The following is an 18,185-nucleotide window of genomic DNA, read 5'->3' as shown; positions in this document are numbered from 1 at the left end:
TTTCATACTTTGAAAAATATTATATTAAAATATGCTGATGCTCTTTTGAAGATTAAAAGGGGCATTATTACGCCCCGACTCTAGGGGAATATAAAACACTAAAGAGGCGTAATAAATAATTGAATTTATGAAGACAAACAAAAATATCGATATTTTACTTAAGATATAGCTATTTTTACTATATCAGTGGTTCACAATCATAACCAGGGAGCCACATTTATAAGGGAGTGGCATCATTATTAGTATGTTAATATGTTCTAACACTACTAATAAATCAATAATTAGGGATGCACAATATATCAGCCACTATATCAGTATTGGCCATTATATGTTAAAGGAGAACTCCGGTCAATTTTAACATTGAGCTCATTTTTTTTAGAAATTTGGAGTGCTGTCAGTACAGAGAACAACGACAAAAATCAGTGTTGCCTACACCATGTTATCCTCTTTTTAAAATTTGCACCCTGTTGACTTCAATGGGGCAAGTACTAAACCAGCTTTTAGCCTCTTAACATCCTTGATGTGTCATTACAAGTGCACAGCTAATGTGAGTGATTCCTTCAGAGTGAACACGAGTGAATCTGACTGCAGTAGATGTGAAAGATATGTATAAAAATGATATTATTTCAGCCAGCGCACATACCTGTGTTTACATCCTGTTTTCGGTCGAAGTCCATAGTAATCGATTGTCGAGTTCACGCACGTGATCACAGGTAACTAAACCTATGCGTGTGAACTCGACAATCGATTACTATGGACTTCGACCGAAAACAGGATAACACGGTGTAGGCAACACCGATTTTTGTCGTTGTTCTCTGACAGCACTCCAAATTTACAAAAAAATAAGCTCAATGTTAAAATTGACCGGAGTTCTCCTTTAATTTTTAATGTTATAGTTATCGACCCAATAAGACAATTTGGCTGATATATTAAAGCAGATAAATAATGGATTATTTCCTTCAGATGCCCACTGTTCACCATGAGGCTTCTGAACTGCTTGAAATATGACTGAAATCACTTTGAAAAGAAAAATACAGTTAAAAGATTAGTTCACTTCAGAATTAAAATTGCCTGATAATTTACTCACCCCCATCCAAGATGTTCATGTCTATCTTTCTTCAGTCGAAAAGAAAATAAGGTTTTTGAGGAAAACATTCCAGGATTTTTCTCCATATAGTGGACCTCAATGGGTACAACAGTTTGAAGATCAAAATTGCAGTTTCAATGCAGCTTCAAAGGGCTCTATCTAGCCAAACAATCTGTCATTTTACATATACACTACCGTTCAAAGGTTTGGGGTCAGAAAGATTTTTTTATGTTTTCAAAAGAAGTATCTTCTGCTCACCAAGGCTGCATTTATTTGATAAAAAAATACAAACAAAAACAGTAACATTTTGAAATATTATTCCAATTTAAAACAGCCGTTTTCTATGTGAATATACAGTAAAGTGTAATTTATTCCTGTGATCAAAGCTGAATTTTCAGCATCATTACTCCAGTCTTCAGTGTCACATGATCCTTCAGAAATCATTATAATAATATGATTTGATGCTCAAGAAACATTTATGATTATTATCAATGTTGAAAACAGTTATTTACATTTTTATTTCATGATGCTATGGTGAATAGAAAGTTCAAAAGAACAGCATTTATCTGAAATCTAAAGCTTTTGTAACATTAAACACTACCGTTCAAAAGTTTGGGGTCAGTAAGAATTTCAATTTTATTTTTGGGGGAAAGAAACCCGAGAATTTTAGGTTTCTTTCGCTTTCCCCCCCACCAGTAGACTGGGTGTATAGGTGCACTCGAACACTCCTTCCTAAAACACATTAAACTTTCGTTTACAAAGACGTGAAACTCACCGAGTGGTCAGGTCAGGGGTGTCCACTGATATGCTCACACAAAAATCGCTGTAAAATATGCTTTCCAACAGGTTTTATCGTTGTTTTTGTCTCCTCCATTGACTTGCATTGGATGTGCTGTGAGGTACGGTATTACTCCGCCGCCGGAAACTGAAATGGGGTTCAGGGGTTGTTTTCTTCTTCTTCGTGTTTTTTTTTTTTTTTTTACGGAGGATCGCAAACAATGAAATGCCAGTGGTTTGCTTGCAAAGGTGCATTATCGCCACCAACTGGGCTGGAGTATCTATTATTCAAGCTCTCAACGGAAGAATGTACGGGAAAAATAGGTCCACAGTTTTACAACGAATGGTAAAACACCTGTTGGAAAGCATATTTTGCAATGATTTTTGTGTGAGCATATCAGTGGACACCCCTGACCACTCGGTGAGTTTCACGTCTTTGTAAACGAAAGTTTAATGTGTTTTAGGAAGGAGTGTTCGAGTGCACCTATACACCCAGTCTACTGGTGGGGGGGAAAGCGAAAGAAACCTAAAATTCTCGGGACAGCAGCATTTGTCCAAAATTTTATCCTAACCGTTCTATTTCATCAGAAACGATCTGTAAACAGGGCTTTAAGTGTAAAATACCGAACTTGTCCTTTAATTCTGAAGTGAACTAATCCTTTAAGTGCAACATGTGCAGCGCAAGTCTGTCATATAGGCCAGTGGTTCTCAAACTTTTTTGGTCGCGCCCCCCTTTAAACCTTTAAAAAAATCTGACGCCCCCCCTCCCCCCCAATTTTTTTTAATATATATATATATATATATATATATATATATATATATATATATATATATATATATATATATATATATGTGTGTGGAACTTTTTTTTACAATGAAAAACGTGCAATGATAAACTTACAAGTGTCTTTGATCTAGGAAATCATTGAAGGCCTGCTTTCTGTATTTCTCCTTGAAAAATGAAAAATAAAAAAATTACAAAATAAAATAATAACGTGCAATGAAAAACAGGAATAGTTTTAATTTGTCATGTCATTGAATCAACAGTAAGAGAGAATAATAAACCAGAACTTTAACTTTTAATTTATAATTAAAAGTTAATATATAGCATCTTTGGAGAGTGCCTCACGAGCTCAGCTTCTGGTTGGTCTTCTTACCAGAGCGCGCGCGGCACTTCACAATAGCAGCTCGTGATTCGGTCCGCTGAAGAGGTTTTTTTCTTTGGCGAGCAACTTCAATGTTGGGCTTGTTCCAACGGTCTGAAGAAGAACGATTCAGTGCCGTTCGTTGCCGCTTTATAAAAGAAGAGCGCTATCACTACCGCTTTCACGCACTTGAACGCGTAACGTAACGGCTGTATTTTTATTTATTTATTTTTTTGCTGATCTCCCGCGCCCCCCCTGCAGTAACCTTGCGCCCCCCCTGGGGGGCGCGCCCCACACTTTGAAAACCACTGATATAGGCAATATAAAATTATAATGAAAACACTTCTGTATAAGTTGTGAATTATTTGTACACCCGAGTTTCAGCGTTGACAAGGGAAGAGCACATCCAGAACGGAATTACTATTTTGAAGTTTGCTTGTGCATTCGCAGCCTTTTGTTTTGTGCAATTGTAAGTTGTAATAATTTTTATTTGGTGTATATATAATATGTGATTAATATAGGACGCATTTGGTTAAGATTTAACAAAATAGTAAAGTGCACCGGTGATCTTCTTTAGCTCTGGCGCATGCAGCTCAAACGGCAATGCACGACATCAATAACTATAATTAGGACTGTCATATTACGTAACATTATAATGGGAATACAATCGTAATAAAACTTTGTGAATTCTTTGGGTCACCGTGTTTCAGTGCATTGTTATGGGAAGAGCGGATCCACAGCAGGAGTTACACATTCTGATAAACACGCAACTTAGTTCAAGTTCACTTGTGGATTCGCGTCATTTTATGCAGATATCAGTAATATCAAAAACAGTAATATGTTTTTGTTGTATAATATCTGATTAACCTCATGTAGGATGTGTTTCGTTGATTTAATTTACCTGGCAACAAAATGCTTCAGTTTACCTCAAACAGCAATATTCCTATTTTTAAACAGTAATTTTAATTTCAGAGTTTTCTTTTTAAAAAACATGAATGCATTATTAATAATAACTAGCTCGTTTATTTTTCTCGTGTCATTTTCATCAACAATATGGTTTAATTAAAATAATTTTATTATTGTCCGTGCGGAGGCTATTCCATTTATTCATGGAACATGCATTTTGATTCTTTATATGCAAGTAATGTTGTCCAATGACTTGTTTGCATTATTTATGCATTATTAGTTTATTTGTAAGGCTTTTTTTTTTTTTAAACAAAGCTGGCCAAAGGAGTGTAAAAATAATTTTAAAACTTAAACTGGTTCAAACTAGGCTACTGCTGTATATGTTTGATTTACGTTGAAGTGCTTGGGAATCTTTTGTTTTTGAAATAAAAAAAATTGATTTAGATTTATTAGCCAATATATCGTTTATCAGCAATATAAATATTCAAATATAAAGAATTATCGGTATCGGCAAAAAAAATTTATATCGGAGCATCCCTTTCAATCATTAATAACCAAAAATGAATAAGTATTGGTTTTTTATTGAAGAACAAACAGATCTCGAAACTTCTGGAATCACTTAATGAATATTGGTTCATTAAATTGATATCAATATTATCAGTTTCTGTTAATAAAAAAAGTTTGAAAACAAGCAGCTGTCATAATTCCAAAACGTTGAGATCCACTTATTTATATTGGTCTAAAAGCAAAAAGTGCATAGAAGTATCATTTACAAATACAAAAAAAAAAAAGAGTTTTTTCACAGATGACTTTTTATCAATGACACGTTCAGTGCTAGTCATTGGAGGATCAACATCTTCCGTTCAGAGCTTAGGGCAAAATCAGAGCAAAGCATGATAGTGGTGACTGGTCTAAGGATGATGGACTTTTGGAACTCCACGTACGATAAGCTCATGGTCAAAAGTCAGATCTACCAATAAGGCAAAAAGACTACAGTCAGTGTGAGGATCACTCCACCTCCTGTGCTAAAAGGCAAAAGCATTATCCATTGGTTAACTCCAGATCCCACTTGTCACTCGTCATCATCACCTTCATCCCTTTGTCACAGAGTATATGTCAGTTAAAGGGTTAGTTCACCCAAAAATGAAAATTATGTCATTAATGACTCACCCTCATGTCGTTCCAAGCCCGTAAGACCTCCGTTCATCTTCGGAACACAGTTTAAGATATTTTAGATTTAGTCCGAGAGCTTTCTGTTCCTCCATTGAAAGTCAATGGACGGCATACTGTCCATGTCCAGAAAGGCAATACAGACATCATCAAAGTAGTCCATGTGACATCAGTGGCTCAATCTTAAGTTTATCAAGCGGCGAGAATACTTTTTGTTCATTTCCTTCTCTCTGGGCCTCGAGCTATTTCACGTAGTGTTTTTACGTAGCGCGTCTGTGTTGTACGTCACACGCATCACACATGACCAGCGTCGGCCAATAGTGAGCCAACACAGTCGCGCTACGCAAAAACACTACGTGAAATAGCTCGAGGCCCAGAGAGAAGGAAATGAATAGTGGAATAAAGTCGTTATTTTTGTTTACTTTTTGCGCACAAAAAGTATTCTCGCCGCTTGACAAACTTAAGATTGAGCCACTAATGTCACATGGACTACTTTGATGATGTCTGTATTGCCTTTCTGGAAATGGACAGTATGCCGTCCATTGACTTTCAATGGAGGAACAGAAAGCTCTCGGACTAAATCTAAAATATCTTAATTTGTGTTCCGAAGATGAACGGAGGTCTTACGGGCTTGGAACGACATGAGGGTGAGTCATTAATGACATAATTTTCATTTTTGGGTGAACTAACCCTTTAAGAGCCAAAAGCCATGAACTAATGTATTACCTTGTGCTTCTATGAGCATCTGCATCTTTAAAGTCACCATAAAATCAAATATACCATTTTTGTTTTTAAAGGAATATTGCAGTATTTTGTTTTGATTTAACTGTGCACATCATTATTTTTGTAATTTCATGTGCTCTCAATTTTTAATCAAAATAACTTCCCTTGCCTCTTGCAGTGACATCTCTTCTCTGCTCTCTGATGACGTGTTTAATGGCGTGAGGGCGGGACAACCTGTCACTCAAATGAGTTGAAATAATGCAAACTAACAAAATGCTTCAACAACAAAAAATGTTTTTATTAATCTATTACAAACTCGTTTTTCTCTGTCTTTAAATGTGCATATGTTATTGTTTAAAAAAATAACTATTTTATTTAACTGTGGCAACGAGAGCCTCAGCCAAAGACCCGGAAACGTCAACGGTGGATACGTATAGCGGATAAGATCAGTGAAGGAAAAGGAAAAAAAAAAGTTAGTAGAAAAAGTTATTAAAAGAAAAAAAAAATTAAGCTCCAGCCGTCATCATGATAGACAAAAAATGTTTTATAAATTGCTTCACAGTGAATCATCAAATGCCCATCATGTTACCATCATGACACACAGTAACTGATGGCTGATTGTTGGAGCGGCTTGCCTGCATAATGTCAGTGCAGTGTGTGTACCAACCTGCCCATTTCCCGAGTTTGGATGCCTTCATCAAATTTCCATTCCCCACAATCCACACGCGAATCCCGTTGAGCAGACAGCACAGAGTGCACACCGACACCCAGGCCACAGTGGCAACACCGATCCAAAACAGTGCATCTGTCAGCAGCTCCATGATGACAGAATCAACGTGCCTCGGTGTCTCACACACGGAAGACCACAACTGTTTTCACAGACTCTGCACAAATACAAATAGCCGAGATGCTACACGTTGTCGGCTCGGTAGTGTGCAGGACTTATTCAAGCACATCCGCTTCCGTGTTGATTACGCGTTGTTACGTTAATCTGCAGACTGCTTTCTGATTGGATAGAAGATCTGCGCGTCACCGTACACCACCCCATGCCTCTCCGGCGAGATAGATTCAATGTGTGAATAAAACATTGTTTAAAAAAATATGGACCTTCTCTGAGATGACTTAAAATAATTTAAATTGTTTTTATCAGAATCATACGTTATCGCGGAGACAATTAAATAAATTTAAATATGTAGGGAAACATTGGGGAAGATGGCCCCCTTAAGAACAATGTGCATTCACTTTTAATCTATGAAATATTTTAACGTTAGCATGTGCAGGATGATGATGATGTGTTATTATAGGAAATAAATAGAAACATTAGCTTATTTAGATGTTATAGAACAAAATGTTAAATTATTCCAAGAGAGAGAGGCCATTAGCTACCCCACTACTGGGGTAAGAAGCCCCACATGTCTCAACTTTTATAAAATGCATAAATTACTTTTGATGTAATTCTTATTAATATCTATATTTTGTTTAAGTGCCAGTAATGTAAAATCCTAAATCATCTACTCTATTTAAATTTGAATTTTGAAATTTAGTTGAATCACAGACAAAGCAGAATCCCAGTAAAATAGACTTTTCTAAAGGTATAAGGTGACTTATATATGCATATGAATATTTACATATTTAACTGCCCATTTATTAATTGAAGATTTGTGATAATAGGCTAGCACCACTATGAATGCAAATTGAATGATTTCACTCAACTAACCTTTTAATGGACAGACACAAACATAACAACGCATGCCTAACAAAGGTTTTTAAGTTGAAATACTGTTTCGTATTTAATTAAATACTTGTTATTATATTTTACTATGCAAAGCATAACAGTCAAACAGTCAACAGTAATGTGGGGGATATAAAAAATAGCTGATATGTTTTTCAGGTGAAATTTAACACAAATTACTTATGACATATTTCATGCAAATATTATAAACCTCTTCTAAGCAAGATATCCTGAGTGCTCCATTATTCTCTCTTATTTTTAATATGCTTATTTTGCGTATAAATATATGCTTTATCGATTATACATACCTGTACTCCTATACAATTGCTCGAGCTGTCTGTTTCTTCCTTGTTCTTGTATTGTTTTTTTTATTTTCTCGGCCACAATGTCTAATTTATACAAAGTATGTACATTTTTCTTTTCAAAATGCATCACGATTTTCACGTTACTGCCAGATTTGTTTTTGAGGTAGTTATTACTTGTCATACAAATGTATCAAATAGAGTGCAAACAGCAAAAGATAATGCTAATTTAGAAAATTGTAAGTGGGCAGGTTAAGTCACTGGACAACCAGAGTTATAACAAAAGACATGGATAAAAGTTTGACTCTATACATAAAAAATAAAATTTATCTCAGATCCTTGAAAGTACACACACATAAAACACACTTTTAAATCGGAACACACTATAGTCTATATTTAAGTAAAGACAACTATTACTACAGTCTAGCTTAACCCAAGCATGTTTCTCACGTGTCTGATGTTTATTGCTTATACTGTGTATAGGACACCTTGTTTAACATTTTATAAAATGCCTGCTTTGAATGTTCTGGTTGAGCCTTAATATTTAATATGCCACAGTTAAAATTGGGTCATATAAATGCTATTAATAACATTTAATAAAAAATGTTTGGTTTGTATTGGCAAACCTGACTCCATATATTGCATGCCAGAAAGAAAGGACACGTTTATTACCACGTTTAGTCAGTTAAAATTAGTCCATGACTTTTAAAAACCTTAATTTAAACATACATACTATACAATGATGAGTAAAAATATTAGCTTCACAACATTACACACAAAATGAAGAGTAATGACAACCAAAATATTTTTAATATTTGAAGATGTGATCAGTTAGTCTCAGTGTGTGTGTGTGTGTGTGTGTGTGTGTGTGTGTGTGTGTGTGTGTGTGTGTGTGTGTGTGTGTGTGTGTGTGTGTGTGTGTGTGTGTGTGTGTGTGCTTGTTTACATAATTTACGAGGACACAATTTTTTATAATGACATGGGTATTACACTGGTACTACAACATAAAAATGGTTTATTAGGAGTCGCTTTAAAATGGCTTTAAAAACATAGCACTAAACAATGTTTTATTAAAAATGTTAAAATGCTGAATGTTTTCTGTGATGGTTTAGGGGGTTAGTGTTGGGAGAGAGAATATACAGTTTGTACAGTATAAAAATCATTATGTCTATATGGAAAGTCCCCCATAAAACATGAAAACACGTGTGTGTGTGTGTGTGTGTGTGTGTGTGTGTGTGTGTGTGTGTGTGTGTGTGTGTGTGTGTGTGTGTGTGTGTGTGTGTGTGTGTGTGTGTGTGTGCAAGCGTGCATGTGTGTGTGTGTGTGTGTGTGTGTGTTCAATCTGTCAAATCCCCTCCAAACTCATAGATTTTGTTTGCTTTACAGCAGTTTTTGAGGGGGAGTGATGACATTATATCAACAAATCTACATCATTTTAAATGATTTTAATAGTAAAAAAAGGGGGGGGGGATAATGGGTAACATTTTATTTTACAGTGTCCTTGTTACAAATGTTACTTACCACCATAATTACATGCAACTATACCCTCAGCCAAATCCTAATCCTACACTAACCCTATAGTATTTAAGTTGTTATTACTCAGTACTTAAATATATGATTACACTGTAACAATGACACCTTAAAACAAAGTGTATCCGGATAATGAAATAACAAGCCAATGATCAAGACCTTTAAGATAACTTTACATTGAAAACAGACAAGAAATGTTTTCCGTAATCTGTAACTTCTTTTCTTTATATTATTTTTTTCTTTGAGTCCTCAAGTGTCTATATATGCAAGGTGCTTAATGCTGCAGTTGTTTAATGCATGTGGTATTTTGAATGTTATATCATGTGGAACCAGGGTTATTAGTTAACTAAAACTAAAATTGAAATAAAAAAAATAAAAACATTAAAAAAACAAAATACCAATTCAAATAAAGTGACTTGTAATTTCTGAACATTGATGTTAGGAGAAGATATAGTGTACATATTTATTTCAAACAAAGTACATTTTTAGGATTTTTCGCAGTTGCAATTGATTCAGCTCATTTTAATATATTAGTAGGCTATATGTTGAAGCCTTAATGTCAAATTAAAGTGGAAAGGGGAGATGTTGGTTACATTTTTTATTATCATTTTTAGATTTAGATTTCAGTGCCTTCCGAAAAGAAGGCAAGCTGTCATTTTGAACACCCCTAGTCTCATCATTATCAAGTTACAACCATTTAAAGAACAGTATTATGCAGAATTTATAATTTAAAATGTCAAAATCTGTAAAATGGCAGACAGAAACGACTAGTGCGTACAGTGATTTGCAACCACATTATTTAATTGTGCAAATTAAATAAAACAAATTGCAGTATATTGCAATATTCTTCTATGCTTATCATTGTCCAGTCTGTATAGGTCAGGAGTTGGAGGTTTACTGAGGAGTTAACTGAACAAACGACATATTTCAAGCATACAGTGAGCAAAAATTCTGTCTTATGTAAGATCTATATAAACCCACATTCTATTTCACATAATATAAAGAAATCTTTAAGGAGATTTAAGCCGTGAGTATTATTGTTAGCAGGTGCACTCCTTACTCAGTATTCAGAATTGTGTTTATCGTGAAAAATGCTTCATTTTAAATCACTTGAATTGTTTTAATGTAAGTTTGCAATAGCATGATGTGTAACATTGAACCTGTCACAATGTCAAGAGCAAAGAAAAGGCAGAGAATACAGCACATGGTTTGTATAAAAGTGGCCAATAGTGTCTGGCCAAGGAAAATTGGCATCTTTACCCTTTATTTATTAAACATTTGTTGAAGATTTTGTAAGCATATTGTGTAGTTGTGCTTGGACTTTATTTGTGATAATGCATGAAACATGCCAAATTGTGCGTACATCATTTTTGACCAGGCGGTCATACAAAGAAATTATGAACACATGCAAAAAAAAAAAAAAAAAAAAGAGAGAACCAATGAAATATTAATAAGTGATTATGTCGTATAGTCAGTGTATGCTTTTTCCTGTGAGCTGTTTTTTTTTTTTTTTGCATAGTAAAATAAAACCTGTAGCTTTAGTTTTCCTTTTTTTATTTCAAATAATTTTGTCAGATAAAACCCTAACCAAGTTTAGTGTTTGTTCTTCCCTCATATTTAATTCAAATGAGTGCAGTCAAATCGATTAATTGCAATTAATCGCATATAGCATAAAAGTTTGTAAACATATGTGTGTGTGTGCTTGCGTGCGTGTGTGTGTGTGTGCTTGTGTGCGTGTATGTGTGCTTGCGTGCCTGCGTGTGTGCGTGCGTGCGTGTGTGTGTGTGTGTGTGTGTGTGTGTGTGTGTGTGATGTATTCACTCTCTCTCTCACACACACACACATTTATACATATACATAAACATACATATATTCAAACTTTTATGTTAGATGTGATTAATTGTGATTAATCGATTTGACATCACTAACTAACAAATATAAAATATTTCCATCATATTTTGCTGGTTTAATTGAGCTTGTACTGTCATTTTAAAAAAATGGACATCACTTTTGACCACTGTATATCAAACATGTCCATTAAAATGTAATAAATCTTTTTTAAATAAATCCAGCATAATCCGAACCTCACTTTAAGACAAATAGTGAGGAAAAATCACATTGTGTTTTGATAAGCAATACAAGAAAACTACCAGAAAACAAAAGCAAATCTGTCTTCTTTGTATCTTCTGTGGAAGAAAAAAATTAAAAAGCATATCTTGATTGAACAACAATGATGTTAAGAAGGATGTTAAAGTCTAGAACCTAGTCTTTTTTTAATAAACCAAAAAAAATTGTATTTTAATGAGAGTATTGTTGAGTTTAGAAAGAAAAATGTAATTAGTGTTGTTCTTCAAAATCATCACACAATGATGTGGACTGACAACACATGTTATTTTGCAAAAGTCAGGAATCATTGCTCAACACCCTGAATCATCAGTAACACCCACACCACAACCTGTTTTAAGTAATGAAACGGCAAGTTTAAACAATGTGTTAAGCTATAGAAAATGTTCCAGGCTGTCTGTGCCTATAGGAGATGAGTGCGCAGACGCTGGGTTACGTCAACCTAAGGTTAAGCAAGCTTTCAGAGCAAAGTCTTCACTTTGCTTTTGACTGAAATGCTTGATGCAAAGATTACAGCTGCAAGGGGGGAAATCAAAATGAAAACAAACTATCTAAATAACATCTACCATATTAGAAAATATTATTATACATTGGTTATATATATATATATATATATATATATATATATATATATATATATATATATATATATATATATATATATATATATATATTGCTTTGCATCTTGCATGATTAATAATTTACTTTGCAGATTTTATAATTAGATTTTTACTGGGCTGGATGGATATCACAACATGAGATTTGTCTGGGCTTTGAACCTTATGCGTGGTGTGTATACCAAAACAAACTAACCAGTTTGACCGTCTAGCTACTTTACCACACTGCAAAAATGAATTAGAATGAAAACCTCACTTGTAGTTGTAAACATTTGTTTTGTCATTGATGAATTAATACAAAATAACAATCCACAGTTTGCACATGCGATTTAGAGTGGTTACGATATGAGCGCATCAACTCTTAAATAGAGTCAGAGGATGGGAGTCAACCTCATGCCATATTTTTTTGTTAAAAAGCATAAAAAGGAACAATTCCAAAAGCTTACAGATCTGTAATTCTGAACATTTAAACTAAATATGCAATCAGTGCACCTGTTTACAATCTACAGCATTGTAAGAAGACAATACATAAGTGTTGCATAGTAGGTATCCAGTAGTATCAATGACATGATGACAAGCATTTGAGAAAACACACACAAATGTCATTATTCACGTGCCTGGCATCTGTTATTTAGGCATGGGCTCTCCTGATCTGTTGACTCGGATCCCTCTCTCCCTCTCTCTCTCTCTCTCTCTCTCTCTCTCTGTCTGCTTCTCTCTGTTTTAGCTCAGACCCTGGGGCTGGAATAACCTGCACACAAATTAACATGCATTGTTGTTATACATTAGTTTTATTTAAAATGCCTTACTTTACTAGACAAAGCGGGTTGCTTTAATGGGTTGTTTCTGCTTGATAAGAGGACGAGACTGGAAAATGAAATGGAGAAAGTGGGAAAGTGAGAAGCCCTGAACATAATTTTGTCATAAAAAAAAAATAGTCTGGAGAAGAAAAACATTTTTTTTTTTAATAAATTTTGTTGGGGCATTTCAGTTGACAATGACAATTAGAGAGAAGAGAAAATGAAGGAAAGTGCTGTCAGCACCTTCACACTCATACACACTTATGACTCATGAATTTGTATACATCAAATAATTCTTTTTATTTTGTGAAAACCACGCAATGTTGACATCCAGTGCATTGAACAATTTTTTACTGTAATTGTGAGTTAATCCTTCAATAAACTATCATGACGTCAATCATTACATTGCATGTTCTGAAACAATAAAACAAATATTCTCACAAGCAAGATCACTTATTATCCAGTATTTTCAAAATGAGTAATCATATCTCAAAGCATATTGGAGGAGAACATGCAGCATAAGCATTCAAAACTACTGTTGTTGTTGTTGTTGTTTTTCCAGTAATGCATTTACATTACAGCACTGCTGCACCTATTGTTTTGCGTTTTTACAGTACAGTAGCACAGTATATTATCAGAAGTTGTGCATGATGATAAAATGATTCAGTGTTTTTTTTTAAAGTTAATTAAGAGAGTGTATGTGCTGTCTGATGTGTGGATAAATAATGTTAAGAAGTCTGAGTGGATTATGAAGGCTCCCTTATGAAGATTAGTTTACCTTATATTGTATGCAGTTAATCTGTCTATAACGTAAGTGTGAACAAGCTTTATTTTAGAGCACAGGTAAGGGCACGTGACACTAGTAGCTGATCCTAAGCAAACATTTTGACATGTTCCTATAGTGAGCACATCACACGTGTTTTTAATTGAATTTAGCAAGGAGTTTTTCAAGGATCGCTCCGTCCATACGACGTTTACTGTTGACTATATTTCCACGTAAACTCATTGGAGTGCCACGAGTCGTGTTTAGAAATTGTATGGCAACTCTGCAAACACACTTGATGTTCCACGAGCTGTATGCAACAGCACCTGCGCGCGCGTCAGCTGCGTCTCTGCAAAACTCCGAATAAGATGTCACGATCCAGATGTAATATTCTTTTTATTGCATTTGTGCTTTAATTCAGTTGTTCATTCACATGGGAAAACCGTCAAGCATCGCATCGTTTATATTGCTTATAGTAAGCATGCAGTCCCCAACCCTTACTCTTAAAATTCAGAATTAAATCACATGTTAAATTGATAAGGCGCGGTTGGAGTCACTTGATACTGAAAGGGTGTGCCAGACTTAGGTTTAAAAAAAGAAGAAAGGAAAATAGTAAAGACCGAGGATTTGTTCCATTTAAAAAATAAAAAAATAAAAATCACAAAATAACCATTCTGGCAATGAGTATGATGATAGTCCAAGAGGAGCAAAAGTAAGAGAGAGCTTTCTTCAATTATTCGCTGTGTGCGCCCTCCGCAAATGCTTTTTGGGGTAAGGGCTTCCCATTGATAGTTGAGAACAGCAAGCCCAGACCGCAAAAAGATTCGTGAAAGACTTTTCCATTCGCTTTGAATGTGGCATCTGAGTTGTAGGCTTGGTCCATAATTACTGACAGTCCATGTTGTTGTAGCCAATGGCCGGACCGTGTGCAGTAGACTCCAATTCTACAAATTCGCGGATAAATGCACGGAATCCGCTCTAGTGTACGACTCCCTTCCCATCCGAGCCCGTGCACCGTCATTTTATCCGCGCTCTGATGCCGTTCCTATGGCCATACTGTACATATTCTCCCGTTCGTGATGTGGTTAAGCAAAAAGCTGATCTACTCCTGTCAGTCGATAGATCTGTTGAAGGAGGGGAATTACTGCGCTCCAGCTCACAGTAAATAGAGAGCAGTGAAGGATTTCATTGGAGCATGCGAAAACTCGTCATTCGACCAATCCGTGCTCTCCTCACACAGGGACCCCCCTTTTTGAAAAAAGGAAAAATATAGAAAACTAATTCTCCAGCGGAGTGCGAAATGCATTTAATAAATTTGCTTCATTGTTGTCTTTGCGAAGCGCGTTTTCTTAATCCGAAAGTGTCATCCTGTCGTTCCTGCCACATCTGATAATTATAGTGATGTATTATACGGGTTTCGGTTGTTCACCGGGTGTTAATCTATGAGTATTAACTCAACGCATCTGGAATGATCCATTCAAATACAAAATGCATCCATCCATATCAAATAATAAGCACCACCACCGCCGATAAATATAAAAAGGATCCAGCTGGACACTTACCACAAGTTCCTCAAGATCCTTGTGTACAAGCTTGCACACTGCTTCCTCTTTTCCTCGTCTCATAAAATAATGAACACCATTCTCTGAATCTGGCTATATTTGGATACCCTACGCAAGCGCGCGCGCGCGCACACACACACACACACACACACACACACACACACACACATACACACACACACAACCATAAAATAACCTCATCCTCACAAGCACGAGCACACATGCACACGCACACATAAACTCTCTAGCCAGAGAGCCCTGCACTCAAAGTCGTAGAATTTCCTCCGGATTCCAAGGTCAGAACTGAGAGTGACAAGGGGAGAACAGCGAGAGCCTAACATTTAAGTCCAGTCTTAACAGATAGCGCTCTCGTGGAGACATGATGAGGTTGTGGTTTCATTTGTGGAAGTTTCCAGTCAGTCACGATTCCCTCCATCTGTCTCCGGCACCCAGCGCTTTGCCCCTACTGACGCAGCCGACGCGCATTACTCACTTTAGCAGTCACGACTCGCCAATCTGTGCTGTTTCCGATTAAACCGCACGCCAAAAATGTATTAGCAGGGAGCGCTAGGCTCTTACCCACTTCATACGTTTGGCAATTGTGAAGAATTGATTGGTCTTTGAAGTGATGAACACAAACCATATGTATGACCGAAATTTCACAGCTACGTGTTTAGTCTGACGAGCTGGATTTACAAAGACCACGATTTGGTCTTGAAAAAGCCGGACTGTTTACAAATCAGCGATGCTAGATTTGAAGCTTTGGCTCCTATACAGATCATTGATGGCTGTTTCTAATTTTTTTTAAAGTGCCACAATTGACGTGATCTTGAGGTGCCATGGTTTATCACAGATTCTTGTAAGAGGGATACCATCCCAGGCTGGTTTTAGCTTTTGCGGATGAGGGACCATCTCGATCAGCTTGCCTGGTCATAATTAAGCCAGCTAGGACGAGCAAACCATCTTAGGCTGATTTAGGATGGTGTTTTCAGCAGGGTTCCCAGACTACCCTCAGGATCCCATGCAGGGAATGAATTATTAAACGTATGTGATATTCTGAATTATTGAGGAAATGGTCAGATGCTCAAAAGCAGTCTTCTGTGTAGGCTGTAAAGACCAGAAAACGCACTGCCACATACAACAATTTCCTCATGTCATGAGAGGTCTATAAAGGTCTACAATGAATCGTCTTTCATGCGTTTCTGTAATGACTGGATCTTTGGACTGGACACAAGCTGCAGCATTGTGACTGAAATTTCAGCACCACTCGTGGCGGACAGCTCCTCTGTATTATAGACGTCGTGTGATATCGGCCACGAATGATAATTATCAAATGTATTATGTTATTCAGAGAACCTTTGTTTTCTTATTTGAGCGTGATTAAATCAAGCTCCAATGAGTTCCCCTCCATCTCCATTCACTGAATGCAGACAGGGTGATTCCCCTGACTTCGACATGATGCGTGCGATATTAAACCTCTGCGTGCTGAATCGAGTGACCATACAGATCCATCAAAATAAAGAAAAATATACATAGCCTTTAAAGCCAGAACATGCAACTGAGGTCACCAGGAGAGCAAGAGATCTCGCCGGTGGAGGGAGCCCTCGATGAGAGAAATACCCGTGTGTGTACTGAATGAAACACAATGGAATGGTTCAATAACACATGGAAATATCTCAAGGACAAAACGATAGAACATAACGTGCCGTCCTGGTGTGTTTTTATGCCTCAAAACGAAGGCTGCATATGAGGGTGATACCCCTGTCTATTTCTGGATCAAGCTGTTACTATTTTTAGAGCACTTGGAGAAAGAAGCACTCACAAATGCTCCTCAATACGTGATCACCGTGACATGCGCGTTCACATCTACTCTCTAACGCAGTTTGCGTAAAGGGTCGTGAGTCGTGACGCTCGGTTATGGAGACATGGCATCCTTTAGAAATGACTAATCGTGATTTCTGCTTTTATTCGAATGCATGCGGATTTTTTTTTTCTCTCTCTTTTTTGACAGGCTGTTGAACTGATTTGAGCCACTGTTACGCCCCAATTAATGGCATCAAAACAATAATTAACAATAGCCTGACAGATACAATCACAGACAAACTCGTAATTAAAGCTCATAAATACAAAGATGAATGTAATGTATACGGAAAATAAGTCTTTTCTGTTTCCTCCTTTATCCAAAGCTGCGTCAGTTGCATTGACGTCACGTTCATATTCTCCTCCTTTTGCCGATGCCTTAATGAAAGACATTACTGCTGTATTCGGTGGCTGTTTTTTTTTTTCGTATAAGGCGATAGTATGATAAATGCTTGAGGCAAACATTTTAACATTATTTAAGGAGTTTTTACACACACACAACACGCCAATATACTGTCAGTGTAAGAGCAAGAATGGACATTAAACTCTTTCTTGAAAACAGAAGGACCAAGTAAAAAACGATTGTTTCTAATCTTACTCAAATTCGCGCAGTGCAAACCAGACTACATGCATTAAAACGTGACACAGACAGTCATATAATGGTTGTGCCAATGGCTGATGATGATGATGCAAAGACGAGCAGACGTAGCCAGTAAAATCCAGCTCTGGATCTGAGGCCTTATGCAAGTTCCAAACTACGTCCATCTGATCGCAACCGCGGTCACACTAAATGCGTCTCTATAGCACGCATTGTGTTTATCGTGCAATTTACGGCAAAATGAGTTTTTACGTGCATATGATACGCATGGGTAGGATTAGTCGTGTGGGGTGCGTGTGTATTACACGCAATAAAGTGCGTATCAAATGCACGCAAAAACTAATTTTCGCGTATAAATTGCGATAAACACAATGCGTGCAATAGAGACGCATTTTCATGAGATCAGACAAGCCACAGTTTAGCCTGTTCAATTTATCATAAATATTTTAAAGTCATAGCATAAAGCGGCATCCATTCAAACACAGCAAT

The 18,185-nt window shown here is 36.4% G+C and overlaps 1 protein-coding gene across 2 annotated transcripts in view; it reads right to left on the bottom strand.

The window, feature by feature from the left end:
• hsd17b12b (hydroxysteroid (17-beta) dehydrogenase 12b) overlaps positions 1 to 6,801 on the bottom strand; it is a 63,040-nt gene extending 56,239 nt beyond the window's left edge. The window contains exon 1 of one of the 2 annotated variants that reach the window (XR_014029730.1): positions 6,476 to 6,796. Coding sequence is in view for 1 of the 2 variants with exons in the window: in XM_081359850.1 (XP_081215976.1) it covers positions 6,476 to 6,629 (154 nt within the window). In the remaining variant the exon portion in view is untranslated. Of the gene's footprint in view, positions 1 to 6,475 lie in introns of both variants that reach the window. The other variant, XM_081359850.1, reaches the window with a different exon arrangement.
• Between the last annotated feature and the right edge of the window lie 11,384 nt (positions 6,802 to 18,185).

The sequence above is a fragment of the Scardinius erythrophthalmus genome, assembly GCF_964197995.2.
Source record: "Scardinius erythrophthalmus genome assembly, chromosome: 2".
NCBI classification, from domain to species: Eukaryota; Metazoa; Chordata; class Actinopteri; order Cypriniformes; family Leuciscidae; genus Scardinius; species Scardinius erythrophthalmus.
This window is presented reverse-complemented; position numbering and strand designations above follow the sequence as displayed.